Source organism: Tinamus guttatus, unplaced genomic scaffold, assembly GCF_059628265.1.
Source record: "Tinamus guttatus ecotype Peru unplaced genomic scaffold, ASM5962826v1 Tinamus_guttatus_pri_ptg000060l, whole genome shotgun sequence".
In the NCBI taxonomy this organism is placed as follows: Eukaryota; Metazoa; Chordata; class Aves; order Tinamiformes; family Tinamidae; genus Tinamus; species Tinamus guttatus.
Genome location: NW_028288594.1, coordinates 1260894 through 1281157, shown reverse-complemented (window position 1 = coordinate 1281157; position 20264 = coordinate 1260894). Strand labels below are relative to the sequence as shown.

Below are 20264 nucleotides of genomic sequence, written 5' to 3'. Positions count from 1 at the left end.
CTCAGATGTCTGAAAAGTTATTCCTTCTTGAGCAGGCTTGAGACGGATACCACTGAACTAGCTACTCCTACTGAAATACTGACAGCTCTGCTGTTTGAGATTTTATTTTGAAGTTATGTCTGTCAAGAAAAGTGAGATAAAACCACGTTATCCTATTTAACATTTAAGTCAAAGGCTACTGTAAGTCAAAGGATACTGCAGAGCTGTCATGTGAGCTAGCGACTTCCCTGTCAAAAATTTGTATGAGCTTTTCAGACGACATCGGTCCATACCTTTCAGTGAAATTCTTGCTTCCTTTAAATATAAACAAATCGTAAAAATATTTAAATTACAAAAGGAGAAAAAACACCAACTGCTCAATGTATTCCTAAGATATGTCTCGTTGCATAAAGGAACAGATTCTGCTTGAATTTTCTCTCCTGGAATCAGAGTCTTTATTTACTTAAAATTCAACCAAGAAAACAAGAACAAAATCCAGTGACTCTAGAGGTCCCTTCCAACCTCAACCCTTCTGTGATTCTATGATTCTGCGTGGCTTCCAAAAAGACTGTGTCCTGCATGCTCACAAGGCTGTAAAACACATGTGTATATTACATACTGTCATGTGTAAATATATTTTATTTTAGAGACTAGAAGTCTCACGCAGGAGATGACTAGTGACTTGTTCAAAGTCTTGTGACTCTTGTAACTACAACCATAAGATCCAACTTCTGTTCTCTTGGAACCAATATATAAAATTATGTTTCAAAACCTCCATTTATGCAGCAGGAATGATAGCAGTTTCTTGTTTTTCCACTTGAGAATCTCATTTCTATTCTCAATGTTATGTTTTAAGCCAGGTCATTTTTCCACATCCTTTCTAGGAGTCAGGGATTTCATTAAGAAATACACCTATGGAACCAATGGAAAATCAGACATTCAAATGCTGTATTCTGTGCTGCATATGTAAAATGGCCTCATGCCAAGCTCTCTCTAATAGAAAGCTCACATTTTGCTTAGGTAATTTTCTTCTGTTATGTTCCCCTCAAATAACATGCTCCCAGCAAGTCTGAAATCCTCTGTGAGAAAGGATGCTGAGCTTCAGTGTTTTCTGAGATGATGAGCTGGATCTGCTTTCTGAAGCAGAAGAATTTTCTACAATTCGAAAGCAGGATCCTGAGAATAAAGTCAGCAGCTGAGAAAGAAAAATGAAAAATTCCTTTTTTTCCCTCCCATATTTGTGTGGCAAAGGACTGCCACATGTCATAAAGGTAGTTAATAATAACAGGCTGTTAATAATAATCCTGTCTTGACAACACAATACAGCCTTAGGCCTAGAGAAGCATTCCACTGGGAAGGGCTTGGCCTGACTGCAGGCAGCCGTTCTGCACTGCCTTTGACAAGCCTGGAGAGTCAGTCCGTCATTCCAATCAGTTCAGACAGGACTAGGCAGCCCTAACAAGAACACCTGCTAGATTTGTGCTACAGGAGAAATCTATGCTAGTCACCCGTTAAAAAGTAGGTACACTGACCCCAAGTTTCCAGCAAGTTACATTTATCTACTGACCATTTGGAAAGTGCTGCAAGAGTAATGACAGCCTGCATCCAAGCCAGGCTCCGGCACCAAGTGGCAGAGGAAGCAGGGATTTAAGTTTTAAGAATAGAGAGGAATAAGGAAAGGGAGTTCTGCTTACAGATTAAAACAGAACAAAACAACATATACAATTTTCAGTTGGATCAGAAGTATTCAACAAAGTCTGGGCCAAGTAACAAATGAAGCAGTTTATCAGTCATATGTTAGAGTCTTCTCCTATGCAAACTGTAGGGCTTTGATTTACATCTTTGTTAGAACTTAAGCTTTTATTTGAAAAACAGTGTTTGGAAACTGATTTGTTTCAAATATCATAAAACTGCCACCAAGACTATTAAAAAGAAAAAAGCCCCTAAACTCATCACACACAAGGTATATTTTCCTCTTTTTTTGTCCCCAAAGGATCAAATCATGCCAATAACAACTTGTTCACATAAAGGGGAAAAAATGACAGCCATGGTCTCAGCTGGGAAGGACTGACCCAATTCCTTTTAAAACAATGGAAAGACTCTTGGCAATTTTAACATAAGCAGCAGATCATTCCTTACAAGCTGAGTAGATTAGTCCTCCATAATGAGCCTTGACAGTGCCCAGGCTTTGTAGATTACTATATATAGGCCACCAATGCTTATACAATATAGGCAGGATAGGCAGGCACAAAGCATAGATGTAAGATTAATACCAAGGAAGTCACGAAGACAGAAGTCTCAGAGCAGAAGTCATAACCAACAGCAGGGAAGCCGGCCACGCTTGTCAGCTGATGCACAGGGACCACAAAGGACCAGACAAAATTTACAGTTAGATTTTTCTCGAACCCTCACTGTGCTCGTCTTTGGGAACAAGCTTATGAGTTTGATTCAAGCAGTTTCTCAACTCTGACACTGGAAGTAACTGGAAAAGACAACTCCTGAGCACCTGGAAACACAGTGAGCTTGCAGATGTCACCCCTGAACGTGAGTACCAGAGCAAGAGAGAGCTCATGTCTAACGCGCTAGTGAGGAGTAAGAGCAATGTGTATTTGTAGAATAGCTAAGAGAACAAACTAAACACCTGTTTCTTGTGCACAGATAAGATTACATCTAGTGCCTTCTTTTCTAGAGTGATTTTAACCAACTGCTGCTTAGTCAAGCACCTACAGGGTCTGAATAAAATGCTAAGTACTGTCTTTCACAACATGCAGAAACTTTCTTTGCTCAACTTCTTGATTTTGCTTTATTAGCTCAGTCACCTAAGAGTTTACAGATACTCAGTGCAGCTCAGGGACAACTCTAATGCCTTCCCTAAAAATCAGTGGGAACCCTTCTGTGAATTGCAGTTGAAGGGGAAGCAAGATCTCAACTATTTTGCATTTGATTAAGATTTTAAAACCAGATAAAGTTAACCACTTGCTCATAGATCAAACACCATGGTCAACAAGACATCCAAATATGTGATTAGGTGGGTATGAATAGAGTGTATCAATTTTGACTAATTTTATTAGAGTCCAACATTAGTTCACTATCAGATTCTAAGGTTATGCTCATAAAGTCACCTCTACTTGCCTAAATGACAATGAAATATAAAAATCAGGGTAAATCCAAATCACTCCAACAAGGCAGTAGGAACAAAAACACAAGGCTCTAGCAGCTAGGTGTAATACATTTAATATTCAGATAGTAAGGCTGTCACAGAATAATCATCCGAATGAATGCTTTAACTCTAGAAAACTCCGATTTATAGAAGAATATAAAACAAAAATCTCTTACTCTGTGACTATGTTTAAATACTGGAAGAACTCAAAAACTCCTTTGTTTTAATGTATCAGTTCACTCTTTTAAAGTCTAAATGTCTGCACCTGGATTTATATATGGGCAACTAGAACCAGTCACTCCTCATCATTGATGAAGAAAAGCCTCTTTAGCAGGACGTTCAAGTATTAGACTGGAAAATGCTGATCAACTTTCCCATGAATGTATGGTATAATTAATTATTTTGCTCTGGTTCTTGCACAAACCAGAAAATCCAAATAGAAAACCAGTAGTTAATAATGAAGATTTTAGCTTAGCAAGAATAGTATTCTGTGTTTACCTTGGCAAATAGTAGCATCTAGCAGCAAGCTGTATCCTCCCCACTAGGGTTTAGAAATTTTGCATTTCCTCACTGCTTCCTTTTGAAGGCAACATTCACAAGCATTTCCCCATTTATTTATACAAACACATTCTCACTATGTATTCTATTCCACTGCACATTAGCACTGAACAGGGAATAATGACAGAAAGAGATGCAGAATCTGTGATCTAAAAAATAGCTTGACAAATCGCACAATGAAGTAGCCAGCAGACCCACCATTACCACACAGGCTTTTCTAGACATTCTTGGGTCACTCTGTTTTCACGCTGCAAATTAGAAGAGCAGCCAAGGTAGCACACCACAGATTATCAGACAGTTGTCCTTCTTCCCAGAAGAATTCCTCTTTTCCAGTATTAGAACAAATAATGATCAGTGTTGAGAGAAAAAAAAAGGGGGCTGGGGAGAGGGAGAGTCGACACAGTAGCTTCTTTCAGCCCAAAACCTCCAGAGAGGATGGGGTCGAGTAGGAAGATTGGCAGGCAAGGCTTGAAAAGAGCAGAAATCTACTCAAAAGGAGGTCAAGAGAAGTTTTTGCCAAGGCATCTATTATTCAAGGGTACCAATGACGCTGTGCCAAAGCTGCTGCCGCAGCGGCCCTCTTCCCCACAGCAAGCTGGAAGGGCTGCAAGGAGCAAGAAAGCCCTGCCAAGAACCATGTCTGAGGCTGCTGAGGCACTGGCTGAGCATGTTTAGTCCTTCGTATTTCTAGGGCACTAACTATCTGCTCATAGCTCTCGCTTTCAGACTCACTGCACATAGGAGTTCTGGTGTCCGTACTTTCGCTTATCACTTACTGTCTCATCAGAGACAGGCATCGAGTAAGAGACCTGAGTGGAAAGCACATCTTCATAACAAGCTGTGACACCGGCCTTGGAAACTCACTGGCTAAATGGCTTGACAAAAGAGGGTTTCCTGTCATTGCTGCGTGCATCACAGAAAGAGGAAGGCAAGACCTCCGGTCCTGCTGCTCACCTTCACTGAAGACAGTGAACCTGAACTTGGCTGACTCCAGCAGCATTGCCAAGGCTGTGCTATTTGTGACGGAAGAAACTGTTGGAAAGGGTAAGTGATAAGGTCAGTACCCATAAAAAAATGCTTCAGTATAACCAAAGGTAACCCGGCTAAGAGTTCTGGGGCCTCCCTGCTCCCTGCAGAGGAGGGCTCCTCTTACCGAGGGCGCAGGTTCACTCCTCAGTTCTGAGTCATAAGTCATCAGAGTTCACAAAACCTGTCTCCAGCAATGCTTTTGACGGCACTTCTACCAACAGAGTGCCTAAAAATCTAGTTGTTCAAACTGTTAAAACCAGATCATTACCACATGTTTTTCTTTCTTTTTTTTTTTTTCCTACAACAATTTAAGAGCTTCTCCTGGGAGGGAAGTACCTCAAAGAACTTCTTTGGCAATAAAGCCAGCCCAACCAGTAGAAAGTAGCTGGCACATGCTCATTTATCCTTCCTCTAGAAAGCAAAAGAAGGTGTTTTTGCAGGACTAAATGAGTCCAATTTTTGCAATGCACACAATGGTTGCACTGACTGTAACAATTAAACAGTTTTTATTTCAGATTTTTCAGATTTTTTTTTTTTTTGGTTATAGAGGTAATTCTCAATCATGATATACCTCCAGGCACTTGTCTAAAACAAAGTGGAAGAGTTTGTCCTTGGATACCTATGAGTGGTGTGAAAAACATGATTTAAGAGTGTGAAGTATAGTACGAGGTAAACAGGAGTTTCGTAAATACATTCATTCATGACATGTGCCTTTCTCTTTCAGCACCATTAGTTCAGATGAAACATTGCTAAGTGTAGCCAAAGGGTAATGCAGCACTGCAGCTACTTCATGTAATAAACAGTTGTAACAAATATTCAATAAGCTGGTTAATTAATTAATTTCTTAAGACAGCATCTTGTACCAGTAGGCCTTTTTCCTCCAAACTTATAAAACACTTTTGCTTCATGCAGAGTCCCAGGTATTTTTAAAGTAGAATGAACGAGGGCAAGAATAAAGCAATTATTAGAGCTTACCTCGAGAAGCTTTTCCTCAAGCAGGCCTCTGCTTCAAGCTTTTGGAAGTGGTACCTTCTCAGTCCATTTAACCACTGCTAATACTCTCCTTATTCTGAGCAAATCTTCAAGGAGACTGAGCACTGACCCTGCAGCCTCTCCCTCCAGGGACAGGCTGTTCTCAGCAAACTCTTAGAAGTGATTTATCTAAACCTCCTGAAGTAATTTATAAGGTAGTAAAGTAGCATTATCACTGCACAAGGTTAAGCTAATATTTTTAGAAGTACTGACTAATTCTGTATGTCTAATTTAAACTTTAGCCTGCAACACAGAAAAATATTCAGTCTCTTCACTTCTATGCGTATTACCTGATTTTCACAGAGAACATGCGCATTGTAAGAGCCCACATACTTCAGTAGATCTGGGCAGTAGAGCCCAACAGGATGGCCCATTTCTCCACCTGAAATCATTGTTTAGTGCTTTACCCACTCTCATTTAGAGTCATTTCACAGGCTCTTCAAAAATTTTGCTAGGCACACAGCGTAGAGTTAGATATTTAGAAGCAAATTCTATTTATCTGTATTCATCTCACTGAAATGTTTGTGGAGTATATGCTTGCTTCCTAATGCTACACATGAAATCCTAACTCAGCAGGTAGGGTATTGCCATATACTGAAGGAAACATTTTTTGAATTTTCATAGGGCTTTTTGGCTTGGTGAACAATGCTGAAGGAACAACACCCGTGGCACCCACTGACTGGCTAGGGATAGAAGATTTCCACTCAGTTCTGGAGGTTGGTCTAATAGGATTGATTGAAATCACACTGAAGCTTCTACCGCTTCTGAAAAAAGCTGAGGGAAGAATAGTCAATCTCGTCAACGCCAAAGGCCTGGTGGCACTTGCAGGAGGTGGTTATAGCCTGTCCAAGTGGGGAATGGAGGCTTTTTCTGACATTCTACGGTGAGTTGTTAGAAATATGTAGGTGAATTAAAAAAAATGATTCTAAGTATTTTGAAGGAAAGTGACTGTATGTCTACCTTTTTTTCCCCCTTGCAATCTTCCCTAAAAGAAGGAATAAAAAGGCAATGATGTTGATCATCTGTTTGGAATTTCTATCTCCAGTAACATAGAACTGGAAACTGGGGAACTGCACTGGAAAATGCTTGCATATCCTGTACAAATAGCTAGCAAGCAGTCATAGGACACCTAAACCCACTGCATACACACACGTAAATCAACAATATAGCCTGGACAGATATCTAGATCTTCCTGGGCAAGTTGTACTTACTATTTACCTGGTGCTTGGTAAATATCAGACTCCCAGATGCATGCACATGAGGCAGGAGGACCCTGGACATGTTGCATTATTGCATAAGGATTACAAAAGTGTGCATGCACATGCATAGTTGAGTTTCTTTTTAAAAATATGGAAATAAAAAAGCAAAATAATGGCTCGGTTGCTCAACAGAATGAGGAGAAAAGAAACTATGTGAAATATTCACATAGTGATCTTAAATAGCTTGCATTAATTGCAATAGCTAAAGCATGGCAATAGTACATACAATTAGGTCAGGTTTGTTTAAATTTGGCAGCATGTGACTACAATTAAGTATGGTAACTGGCGGTAAATAACCATAATAAACTTAGCAGCATAGAATTGTGCTAATAACTAGCATTATATAGTTATGGTAAACACTCAGATTCCTGAGCTCTCTCAACCTGCTGAAGTCTGCAAGACCCCTCTCCTGCCTCTTATAGCCCACGGTCATAGCACAGGGGCAGCAGGGGTGCCCCACCTGGCACGTTGAGATGAGTTGGAGATGTTTGACTTTGCAGCAGGAGTCTGATTCTCAGACTCTGGGGTCTTCAACGTTCATCCTCTTTTGCTAGTCCTACTCTGCATCCTTTATCTTTTTATCCTTTCATAACTCAGTGATGGCAACTATAGGTCCAAGACCCTGCTGCTGATTTAAATTTGTTCTTGCAAATGTATTTTTGCAGAGCTGTGGTAAGCAGGTAAGCAGAAAGCTTTGTATCTTCACATAAAATTCAGTAATGGAGCACTCTTTCTTCCCATTTAATAAAGCATTATAATTAATCTATATACCTTATACATCTTTTTTTTTCCTATATAGTAAAACACCAACAATATGTGTAGACCTTCTCCAAAACCAGCTCAAGCTCAAACAATTCTTTATGCTCACAATAGAATTATGACTTGTCTACCAAAAATATTCCACTTCATCTCTATTGCCACTAACAGTCTAAGCTGGGTGATTCCAAGCAGCATCATAACTTCAGAAAAGTCTGCTGAGCAGCCTGCACAGCTGTGCTGCACAGCCCTGTTGCAGCTGAGGCCTACTCAGATGAGTATTGTCCTCACACACACTAAGAACGTTGGTTGCAAACCTTTATGAATGCTTATATACACCAAGGTTATATAATACAGACTTAAACACTAGTATTTATTTAATCCTTGTGTTCTTAGGGTGCTTAGGGGAACACCCTAAGTCTCTGAAATTGTCCTACAGGACAAAGGGGCCATTTACATGCTGAAGGAGCTCAAATTACACAGAGGGAATCATACTATCAAAAAACAGACTGACCTTTACTGCAGCAACATTAAACAATTCAACTGTAATCATTTAACTACATAATAGAATATAGGGTTCTAATCCAACCGAATAATTCTGCTCATTTACACCTTTTTTCCAGGCACTTTATAATCTGCTTCTGCTACTAAAACATTGGCAGCTGGAATGACACAGCAGCTTTTGAAATGGTCAAAGTTTCAGTTTGATAATACATGGTTCAGATGAAGCTGGCTGTCACATCTTCTGCACCAGTCCAAAACAAACCACACAGAATACCTGTAAATCTACCTGATACTGCCTTGTTTCTCAGACTTACTTGCCTTCTACTATTTTATAATGATAGGCAGAATAGAATTATTGTGATATGAGAAGAATGAAAGTCTTAAACATTCATTAATGCAACACTTTCTACTTACTTGTGTCTAACGATTATGCCAATATTAGATGATCACTCTTTTTTTGTTGCTGTCATTTATTCTTTCCCCTAGGATAGAGATTCAGCATTTTGGAGTGAAAGTAAGCATTATAGAGCACAGTTTCTTTAAGACAGGAGTAATTAGTTCAGATATCATTGAGAGAGACCTCTTAAGACTTTGGAACAGACTGACTCCTGAGATCAGAGATGCCTATGGAGAAAAATACTTTGTTGAATGTAAGTACAAAAACAATGTTTGCTGTATTCCATTAACTTTGTTTTATAAACCATTGATGACTCTTCTAGAATACATATATGTTAGATAAGGCTACTAGTTCCCCTATACTAGTCCCCCTATAAGATCAGTGAGATGATCTTGGCACCATTCTTAGTCCCTACATACTGAGAGGCAAAATGCCAAAGAAGAAAATAACTGCTAGAGTCATATTTCTAAGAATTTGGCTTACCAACTTCTGAAAAGCTGTGCTATGCTCTGTTGCACCTACAGCAGGCAACATCTAGCCTACGATATGCACTAGGGAAGTTTGTGTTTACCTGGTTCTTGACTGTTCTGCAGCCCTTGCTGGTCTCTGCTCTGCTGTAGCTACACTGCTCTCAGTACTTGATCCAGGAGTTTAGAGCAAGCCTGAATACATCTACAGAAGCTGCAGCCATACCTTTGAATATAAAGAAATCTTCTATCAGAGAATGTTACATAAATGTTTTCAGATTTATTTTCTTCTTTGCAGATATAAAAGCTCAAAGATTATCAGTGAGAAGACTGTGTGACTCTGATCTTTCTAAGGTCGTGAAATGCATGGAACATGCCCTGATAGCAAAGTACCCCAGGGCACGATACGGAGTTGGATGGGATGCAAAGTTCTTCTGGCTTTTTCTCTCCTATGCACCAACCTGTTTATCTGACACACTGCTGTGTATGTTTTTTCCAACTCCAGCAGCTAGTGGCAGATCAGTTCCTAGAATTCTAATTAATATTTAGTATTAAACAGTTTCATCTTTACAAAAATATTTGTTGTTTCTCCCACAACCAGATGCTGCTTTCTTTACCACTAACTAGACTGCTTAAATTCCTTCAGAAAACACTTTTAATTCTTTCTTTTTTTCTCTGGGCTTTCTGAGTCGGAGACAGAATTGTAAATCCACCAGGTCTTTTCAAGGTCTTTTTTCATTCTCTCAAGTGATAATCAATCTGTGTAAATGTATACATTCATAGGACATTCACCTACTAAGCTGGTTAGTGCCAACCAATTCAAACCACTTAGTGATTTTTCTTATGTAAAAGAAAAAAATCCATCAGTTTTTCAAGTAGACTTCATCAACAAGTGGCTTTTAGGCAGTTCAAAATACAGCAGTGCTCTTTCATTAAGTTTTCAACTATCTTATACATGTTCGCTACCGGATATATTTACTCAGGTGAATTCACCTATTTCATGAGGTTTGTTCATTCTGTTATATCAAGGAGCTGTTAAGCTTTACAAGCTTCTGAACATAAGACACCAAACAACAACAAAGCCCAGCTCTGGCAATATATTCAGAAAGCTACTTTTGCAGTATTTGACCACATCTAATCAGCTGACTCTTCAACTGTACAAACATGAGACACAAGCTATTTTAAAGATAGGCAATTTCAGCAAAAATTAAAAACTAAACTGTACTCTATTAATATGCAAACAAAGCAGTATTTATATATGAACTTTTTCCTAACACTAGCATAGTTTGAAAAATACTATTTCTAATATTTCTTTTGTCTTCAATGTGCTTTGCAAGTTATAAGCAAAATCACTTTATCCATTAGATGAAACAGGTCATTTAGTGTATTTTACAGCCAATTAGTTTGACAGTACAAACTGCGTTCAGAACAGTAAAACACCAGCTGAGGTTATTGTGCCTCTTGTACTCTCTTTATACTTATCTGCTAAGTGGCTGACCAGAGGCTGACATACCTGTATTCCTAGAGATATGAAAATTGAAGGGGTAAAGGTTTTATTTGCCATAGATTTGTGCTCATGATTAATCATTAATGTGTAATTCAATTAAGCTTACAAAAATACCACACACAGGTCACAACTCCAAATGAAAGAAAAGGAGTTTCTTCACTGTGTATGCACATTTGCAAAAAAGGGAGGTAATATAAAATTGGCAAAATAAAATTTAAGTATTTCATTTATCTATGTTAATATATCATAAAAACATATATCTATGCTAAATGGGTTTTAAAAAAAGATATTTGATCTACTTCATTTCATCATAAATATCTGCACAGTTATAGTGCTCCCTCGTCTGACTGATGTAGAGAGAATGCTCATGAAAATAACTTTCTTTAACAGCCCTATTGTGACTGAGAACAAAATGGTGCTAAAATCTCTAAAAATGGGCCTTCTTTCAAACATTACAGAGTCCAAAATTCAGGATGACAACAGCAACTGGCCTCATAAGGAGATGAGAACTGAGGAATCAAGTTATGGAGAAAAACTAAAGCTTCTGTTCAACAGAAGAGCAAAACTTAAATTTTAGATATTGAGAAGGGTACACTGTGATACAGCTGAGAGGAGAAGGCCCAGTGAAATCTCAGGGATCCTTTACCATCAGGTATGCTTCGCATAACCAAATCTACATACTACCTAACCATGCCATACCGCAGGGACAGTTTTCTTTTACATTTGAAAAATTAAAATTCTTTGGGGGAACAGAAAAATCTCTCTGATATATAGCTGAAACATTTAAGTAACTTGCAGCAAAACAGGGTTGCAAATAATCAGTTTGAAAGACTGTTTACAAAATTGATGTCTCTTTTTGTGGTGCATAACTGGATCCAAGTCTTACCGAAATGTTAGCCCTCTGCCTTTTCTCCTTAAAATGGTGAAAGGATTGTGAACTTAGTCCTTAAGACTAGCATCCTGTTTTTAAAAGAACTAATTCCTCACAGCCTTGCAGAGATGTTGGTTGTGTCCCAGGTTCTAAAGAATTTTCTACATTAAAGTACTGAGAGACAAAAGCTTATCAGACTAAGAATTTTATCAATTATGCCTGTACTATCTCAATATTCAAAGTCTTTTATAATCACTAATAACAGCTTCTTGCTTCAAAGCATTCACGCTTACAGTGGTTACTTCAATTGCATTACATCAATCACTTTCCACGCTGTGTGAAGTAGTAAACACTATTCTTATTTTACTTTAGATAAAGCACTGTTTCTTCCTCTAAGCGCACTGCAGTCTCCACTCAGAAGTGCATACAGGCTTGAACCAAAAAGTTATGGAATGAGCATATGATAAAATAATACCTTTATTAGATTTATTCAGCAGCATCATTTTCCAGTTGTGTCTTCTAATCAAAGTACATTACAACATAATTACAAATATTCTAATAGAAATAATACATACTTTGAGAAGTCAGGTATAAAACAATCAAGTAGCAGAAGTCTCAATTATTATAAATTCAGAAATCTTTAAAACATGAGTAGCTAGCCAGGAATGCTGAATAACATTCAGCCTGCAGTGGTACTCACACTCTCCTCCAGTGGTTCATGCTGTGGTAACTACCTTGTCACATTAACAGAAAAGCTAATAAGATGTACAGTACATTCTGATAAAAGGTCATGGAAATAACCAGTTAACTACAAGGATTGTAGTAGTAGAAACTTTCCCTTTCTATTAATGTCCACCTCAGGAAATAAATAGTCAATAAAATTAAATTTTCACATTAAAAAGGTTGAATTACTTCTTAAATGAACCAGTATCTTCTGTATTTGGCTGTTTGAAAATAAGATGTTTTAGAAATTTAGCTACTTCATTTAACAGTACAAATGACTTCCAGAGACTCCAGCCAAGAACAGAGCTATCTCATTAATGAGCAAGAGAAAAATCTCATTAAATTAAGTATGAAATTACTCATGGCACTAAAATCTAAATATATCAGATCTTTTTAAGAACACTATTAATGGAGTGTTTTAATTGAGATATAGAGGAAAAATAGGTGTCTTACAAATTGAGAGGAAATGATTCTATCTCAGATAAAACATTGTAAGAACAGTGTTTTGCACAGGTAACTATTCAGCAGAACTAGGACTTTTCCATCTTCTGTTTAACACAAGATAAACAGACACACCCATTTTTGCATACAGTAATACATAAAACAGGCGGTAAAGATGCACCAGAACAAATGTTTGAAGGTGCTGCTTCAAATATTACATATCTAAAGATCCTGTAAATCAGTAAAGTTCCTATATTTGCCTTGTTTTTTTTTAGTTTAAGCATTTATATAATGAATTGATCCCTAAAGATGCAACCAATTCCATAGTTTTCTACTAGCATCAACAAACAAGATAATCTTTCAAAAATTTACACATGTACAATATATAACATTACTTTCAGACAGCTTCAGTGCAAAGATATACATATAGTATATCATGATAATTGTTCATAAAAATAGCAGTTGGCATTTGTCAAAAAGACAAAAACAAACAAACAAAAAGAAAAAAAACAAGGCAGAGTTTCAACATACATCTCCAGCCACTGGCTGAAAGATGTATATATTTTTATAAAGCATTTGAATGTGAACCTTCTTCTGTTATAAAAAAATATATGTGCAAATGGATGTGTCTAATTTTTCCCTAAATCAGTTACCTAGTTATACAACAGAGTCCTCTTTAACAAGATTGGCGGTGTCTTTAAATGTATCCTCTGTTGCTGTGTAAGCTAATGGTTGGTCTCTCTTCAGAGTAATCTTAGGAGGCAGTGAGGGAGAAGGAGTAGGAACACTTTCTGTGTCCTGTTGCTGTTCCTTTTCCATCTGAAATGATAATCATAAAATTAAAATTTACCTTCTAATGTTCAATATACCCAGCCTTAACTTCTAGAAGTGCTGAATAAATATCCAAATATTTTGCTGAAGTGTAATGTATATATTATTTCTGTAAATCAATACCCATCATAAAACTTAAATAATAATTCCAGCTCAGTACAGCTGAGAAAAATACATTACTGCAAACTTACTCTGACTTTCATTTCAATGCTTAATGTCAGGAATATACTTGTATTGAGAAATATGAAGTTCTGAGTATGGATTATAGTGGTACCACTTTGGTTTATTAGCAGTTAAGCCTGTTATATTGGGCAAATGAACCCCCAGCTGACTGAACTCTCACTCTGTCTCTCACCTTGCTCAAGCAATAGAAACCTCAGCTACTAGTAGCCACACGATTGTGGAAACAGGCCTCCTAAGTTATTAGGCCCTTGGGAAATTTTTTAAGATGAGCCAATTAATCCAATCTTTTTCAAGTAAGAGCAAAAGAACTCATAACCCAGAAGCTTCATACCCAGCCATGGGAGAATTCTTCCAGAACATATGTCACCACCTGGCATACTGTCTTAAAAGAGCCAACTCAAGAACTTGGCTGGATGAAAAAAACAGGGCTGGTATAAAACAAGGCTATATAAAGCATTAAGCTGCTAAATTCTTGTGCAGTGCTGAAGTAATGACTACGATGCTGCACCATTAAGACACTTTACTCTCAGCTGCAGCACAGGAGGCTCTCATTTGCCCTGGGACCCTGAGCTGTCCCAGATTGCAGCAGCCAGCTGAAAGCAACACCTGAGAGCCCAGAGCAGAAGCGGGGCACAGTTCTTGGGCTGCAAAAGCTGAGGTGGGCACCTCTTCAGAGCTCCATACTACCTGGGACTTCGCAACTTTACTCAGAATTATCTCCGACCCACCCTGAGCAGGGCTTAGCAGTAGAATCTACCCACAGTCTCTATCCTTGAGAAGCAAGAACAAAGTCCAGACAAAGTACACTGTCTACACAGGACAGGCTGAGTAAGAGTAGGATACAATATGAAGCAATACCTCTGCATATATTGGGTTTTCAAAATTAGTGCTTTGTTTCATTTTTTTCTTGAAGAAACTCCATTTTGATTCCTGAAATATAAAAATTATTAGAACTTTACACATTTTTCTCAGTATTTATCTCCAAAACAACAGCCCTGTTGTTGGAAGTGTTATCAATTTCACTTGAGTTGAATGCTAACTTGGCAATTTCTGATAGATGTTTCCATATTGCCATTATGTACGACTAATTAATTTAGTTCATTTAAATACTTCAAAGCTTGCTGAAATTTTACGAACTCCAGCAGTCTTTAAACTGAAAAGCAACATGCACAAGAAAAAAGTGAATTATCTAGATTGTTTTTTGCAGATAGGAGTATGAGTGTTATCAATATATAGACTGCTTTGGAGACATCATGAAAAGCATAAGAAAACATACAAATCACATTTGAAATTACAATTTATACCATAATTCTTCATACATCTTTTACCCTTTCACCAGTCAAGCAACCTAACTTTGTTATTCAAAAGAAAATTCTGATAAAGCAGAAAATAAATTATTTTTTTATTGTCACAATAAACTAAGTTGAAGTATGGTAGCTGTTTCAGATTTCTTATTTAAATACTGCATCCTGTCATTCAAAAGATCTTTCATTTAGACTATTTTAAGTGAGGCAGAGTGTAGGAAGGGAAAGAAAATGGTCGTATAACGTGTCCAGGGCAACAATAGATGGGCTAAGCACAGGACACAATTTTCCTCTCTGCTAGACATCCAGTTACATTTCTTTCACCTCATATAATACCACAAGGCTAGGCCAAAAAAAAAAAAAGTCCTGAAAACAACAAGAGAAATTAGAGGGGGATAAATGTAAAGTAACATGTTGATAAGAGCTCACATTTCAGAACTTGTAAGAGGTCCTTTTATGGTAGGCTGTGCATGTGAAAATGCAATCCTGCAAACAAGCCACTATCAGCCTATTCAGATGGATTTAAGAAATAAAAACAGATCTTCCATGAAGCACATCAATAGGTTAGATAGGACAATACTTTTTATATTAGCTGTTCAAATATACTGTAACAACATGCAGAACAAATGCCCTAAAATGACCTGCTAACAGTTCTAAGCTTTGAAAAGTTACAAATAAACAAGGCTATCCTAAAGACCAACATAGACAACATAGACCAACATAACAAATAACACTTTTCTGAAATGTTTGTACGTTTTATCATACTACCTGAGGTACATCCGAACTCTGAGGAGGTTCATTTGGACTAGCAGATATTACAGAGGCATAAACAGGGTTTTCAAAATTTTCTTTTTCCTCACTACTAGCTGCTGTTACCTGTAAGAGAAGAGGGAAAATGAAATGCAAAGAAAGGTCCTAAGGTCATAAGAAAAAGTAAAAAAGTCCAAATTTCTCTCACATGTGTTGAATGAACCACTGTAGCAGCACTTGCTCCGCTGGCTCCACTATCTCTGGTCACATACATTGGATTTTCAAAGGTGATGGGCTGTTTCCCTGACTCCACTGCAAAGTTTTCATTCTGTGAAGAAAAAAGCCCAACAATTACAATAGAGTAAAAACCTCCATATTCCCAGGAAAGGCTTCCTAGTCCAGTTCTTCATTTCAAGGGACACTATGTGTTTACTTTTGCATAGACTCATGCAAAATCTAGCCAACAACAAAACAATAAATAAAATCATTTAAATTCTTCTCCAGTGAACTGCACATTTTGTTCATAGGAGGAATATATATAAGGAGATTATGTAGAATTAACACTGCTTAAGTAGAAGCAGCCTGTATCCAGACCTGATCGTTGTTAGCAATGGAAAAAATGTACTACTCAGACTTCAGTATGTTAATATTAGCCCAGAAAATGAAAAGTATCACAAAGTTTTTTATGCACGAGAAAGATCTGAGGTAATATCAGTCCTAAGGCTATTTGCCAGTATTAACTGAAATACTCATATGTTTGTCTCATTACAAAAGCTATTTAATTTTAATAATGAACGCATTTCTTTGTCATTCTTTGCTATATATGTGTATTGTGGGCTTACCTACTTCATCAGCCATTTTGTTTTATATTACTTCATTGTCACAATGTTTGTGACTTAACCTTTAAGTCTGAAAGAAAGTTGAGGGAGTTTCCAGAATGGCCTTTGTAGCAAATGAACATTATTCTAACATATTCAGTGATCTGTTTCCTAGAAGTAAAGATCTAATGTTCATTATACTCATTGTGGTAAACAGGTAATTTCATTTATTTCCTGAATATCCTGAAAAATTACAAGGGGGAAACTGACTGCACTTCTACCACATGAATCTTGAGAAGAGAGAGTCATACTGTTTTGAAGAACAGTTTGTTTGCCCTTGCTTTCAATTTATAAAAACTCACTTTGAAAAATCATCTACCAAATCTTACTCCTAGAATACATTTATCATTTCACTAGCCTTCTTACATATAAGACTTCCCTCTACTAGCTGTCAGTGAAAGTAAAACAATTTAATAAATAATTCAGAATTAGGCCTTACCATCTGCATTGCTCTGTCTATAGCAGAGTCAGCTCCAAAACCAGAGATTCCTATGTCCATACTCACATCTGCTCCAGATCGAAAAGTTACCCCATTGCTATTTTCAGTAGATTTTACAAGACTGCTTAAACTTAAAAAACAAGAACAAAATCAAACAAACAAACATAGAGAGAGAGAGATAATACAGACAGGAAGCTCATAAAACTATTTACCTTGTTAGTGCTTGGAATTTTTTCTGGCTCTAAACAAGCTAGTCCCTGAAGTATTCCTGCGTTAGTTTGACAATCCTTCTGCCCAAGTTATCCCATTCAGAATGAGCTCATGTGCCCACGATGACATCAAATGAACTCAATAAATTACAATTTCCAAAAATATAGCTATGTTTTGCCTACTCTTATTTTGATTTTGTTTTGCCGACCAATTCATTAAATCACTCAGAAGTCCACATTTACCGAACCTGATGAAAAATGTGATTATAATCGCATACAGATTTGTGAATGTTGTTCCAACAACACATAAGGCTTATGCATGCAAATATTCAAGATACATGCTAAGCACTGCTTTCATAATAAATAAATGTTTAAAATTACATATATATTTAAATTAATTATAAGTGCACATTAGGTTTGTATGAGAAATAATGGAAATGGGCTAGGAGGAAGAGCATCATGTTAAAAATAACAGGAGCAGTGAGAGATAGGGGTGAGCAATCAAACACAGGAGACCTGCACAAAACTCTGAGCACACGACTCCTCAGAAAAAGGCAACTACATGTTCACTGCAGAGTTAACCTTCAAGTTTATTTTGTTCAATTAGCCTAAATTGAAGGAAGACAGCAGCACTGCAATAATATTTCTATTTCTACATCCTCACTGGAACTGATTTACGCTAAAACTCTTGTCTTCAACTAGTGAGTTCCCTGCATGCTTCACCATCTGCCCCTCTAGGGACCAGCTGACATGTTTTAAAAGTAGCATATCTGATCTGTGAGTGTTGCGCATGGATGAGACCCATGTTATGAGGAACGTGTAAGCTATAACTTAATTCTACAAGAAAAGTAAATTTATCAGTTAACAATTTAAAGAGGGATCAACCAACAGCAGCACTAAGGCATACTCATGGAAGAAGGTTAAAATGTGAACCAAGCCACACACAGACAAAAACCCGCAATCTCTATTTCATGTCCACTGCTGATGACTCACATTATTTTTAAACAAACAATATTCAAACACAATGTTGCAGAAGAGCTCAGTTTTTCAATGGTACAAGATCTCTGACTCCTAACAAAGTTTTAGAAACAAATTAAAACTTATTTAACTACAGTCTTTTTTTTAATCCTTTTGAACTGAATCCCCTAGTTCATATCTGTCAGGTAAAGTCTTCTACACGGTTGATTATTTACAAGTTAATTGGGGATGCAGAACAGTTTGACAGCGGCTCTTTGTTACAAGATATGATTGGCTATGATATTTCATGTAATCAAAAATCCCACAGAATTACTGCAACACAACAGGCACACGGTAAACAAACTGGATTTTCCAGGAATATTTAGACACAGGCACAATTTCTGGTGTATAGGCATTACAGCTACGGCAGCCTGAAACATACCTTGGTAGTTTTGGAAGAGCTGGTAAAATGGAGCCTGTTCGTCTGTAGTTAAAAAAGCCTCCAACTGCTAACACTCCAATTATTATGATTAATATGACTGTCAGCAACACTGCTACTGCTGCTGTCAAAGACAAAAGAATACACAAAAATTAAAGCAAGCAGAGTTTAGTATTAAAAGAGCCTAGAGAATTATAAGTTTGACCATGAACAGGTATCATACTGCAGTATTATACGTGCCTTAGTTTAAGATATCAACAGTAATATATATTTGAGGCTTACTTGTTCCAGGAGGCACTCCCTTTGACAATCCTATTTCACAATAATTCCCAGTGTAGCCATAAGAACACCTGTAAATATAAGCAGGACAGCTGACTGATTTTTTTTTATTATTAAGTCTGGGATCTCAGCTTTATTATTATATTACATAATGTTTACCCACATGATAGAAATTTTAACTCCCTGCATAATAATTATATGTAAAGACAATATATCTGCTATCAGCTCAGAATCAAAAGGGGACATAAAAAGTGCTGAGATAGAAAACTAAAGTCAGTGAAGTCCAAAGATGGTGTTTCAGTGGCGCATCAGTGACACCTACTGGCTGTTCCAAACTATGTGGCATGCTATTTACGGAGCATTACTTCTCTACTGTTTTAATTATATGGCACAGCTTTTACCGGACACTTCACAGAGGTTTGCCTTTCCATTTTTCTCCTAACTTTTACATATCTTTTTGCTGATTATTTTATGCTTATACATGTTTTTCTATAATTACTACAAACATGTTATTGCAAAGGCATAACATCTTCTGAAGCATTTCCAATACATTTTGAAGAGTTGCTTTCTTTTGGGAAACTAAATCAGCACAATCTGACCCAGAACTTTGACCATATCAACATATTGACTTACTTGCATTTGGGAAGACCACTCTCATCTATATAACATGTTCCTCCATACATGCACCTACATGCTGGTGGCATTGTTGGTGGGGATTCAATCGCTGCAAAAATTTAAAGTCGTATATGCATTATTAAGCCACCTTCAGCAAAACGCTACCATGCAATATTTTGTTCATTTGTGCAGAATTTGCATATACAAAATCGCAGGAAATAGCTTTGCTTTTAATAGCATGTATGCATGTTACCATTATATATATATATATTTATAAATATATAACAAAAGGGAACTCTAAACTCTCAGACATCCTGATAGCAAGACTGACAGAAAACTCAGAGCCTCTTCAGAGTTTTCTGCCAGGTCAGAGCACAGGCTGACTGACTGCTAAACACCAGCTAGCACCAAAGCCTTTTCATGATCACTACGGCTCTTAGAGCCCATGTGGCAGTTCTGCCTGAGCTGGCCTAAATACACAGCTACAAAGGTTCTGATGTTACTCTGATGATGAATCCAGTGAAAAACAAATGAAATTTGCAACATAAATTGCACTAGCCTTTGGTAAGAGTTCAGGATATGCTGTCATAAAAGTGTGGCTCACACAGGAAAAGCGCTGGATCTTAGATGTTATTATAGGCTATAAATTAGAGATGCACATTGACAACCTCTCTCAATGACAAGCTTTTTTTTTTTT

At 37.3% G+C, this 20264-nt stretch overlaps 2 protein-coding genes across 3 annotated transcripts in view; one reads left to right on the top strand and one right to left on the bottom strand.

The window, feature by feature from the left end:
* Positions 1 to 2480: 2480 nt before the first annotated feature.
* Positions 2481 to 9772, top strand: LOC104573582 (retinol dehydrogenase 7). The gene is made up of 5 exons (XM_088540333.1): positions 2481 to 2523; positions 4411 to 4741; positions 6383 to 6641; positions 8764 to 8927; positions 9440 to 9772. The coding sequence occupies exons 1-5, from the start codon at positions 2509 to 2511 to the stop codon at positions 9688 to 9690; spliced, it is 1020 nt and encodes a 339-aa protein (XP_088396459.1). The 5' UTR covers positions 2481 to 2508; the 3' UTR covers positions 9691 to 9772.
* Positions 9773 to 11978: 2206 nt separating this feature from the next.
* LRP2 (LDL receptor related protein 2) overlaps positions 11979 to 20264 on the bottom strand; it is a 109460-nt gene continuing 101174 nt past the window's right edge. For both annotated transcript variants that reach the window (XM_088519452.1, XM_088519451.1), the window contains 8 exons: positions 19586 to 19676; positions 18956 to 19023; positions 18677 to 18797; positions 17069 to 17198; positions 15960 to 16079; positions 15770 to 15877; positions 14556 to 14627; positions 11979 to 13502 (listed from right to left, as the gene is read on the bottom strand). In XM_088519452.1, the coding sequence (XP_088375578.1) occupies positions 13341 to 13502; positions 14556 to 14627; positions 15770 to 15877; positions 15960 to 16079; positions 17069 to 17198; positions 18677 to 18797; positions 18956 to 19023; positions 19586 to 19676 (872 nt within the window). In that variant the 3' untranslated portion in view covers positions 11979 to 13340. The remainder of the gene's footprint in view (positions 13503 to 14555; positions 14628 to 15769; positions 15878 to 15959; positions 16080 to 17068; positions 17199 to 18676; positions 18798 to 18955; positions 19024 to 19585; positions 19677 to 20264) is intronic.

Bases quoted from the DNA above. Each gene is read 5' to 3' on its own strand.
- LOC104573582 (XM_088540333.1), top strand. The intron at 4,742-6,382 runs GTAAGTGATAAG...GAATTTTCATAG, and splicing joins GGAAGAAACTGTTGGAAAGG to GGCTTTTTGGCTTGGTGAAC. The intron at 6,642-8,763 runs GTGAGTTGTTAG...TCTTTCCCCTAG, and splicing joins GCTTTTTCTGACATTCTACG to GATAGAGATTCAGCATTTTG.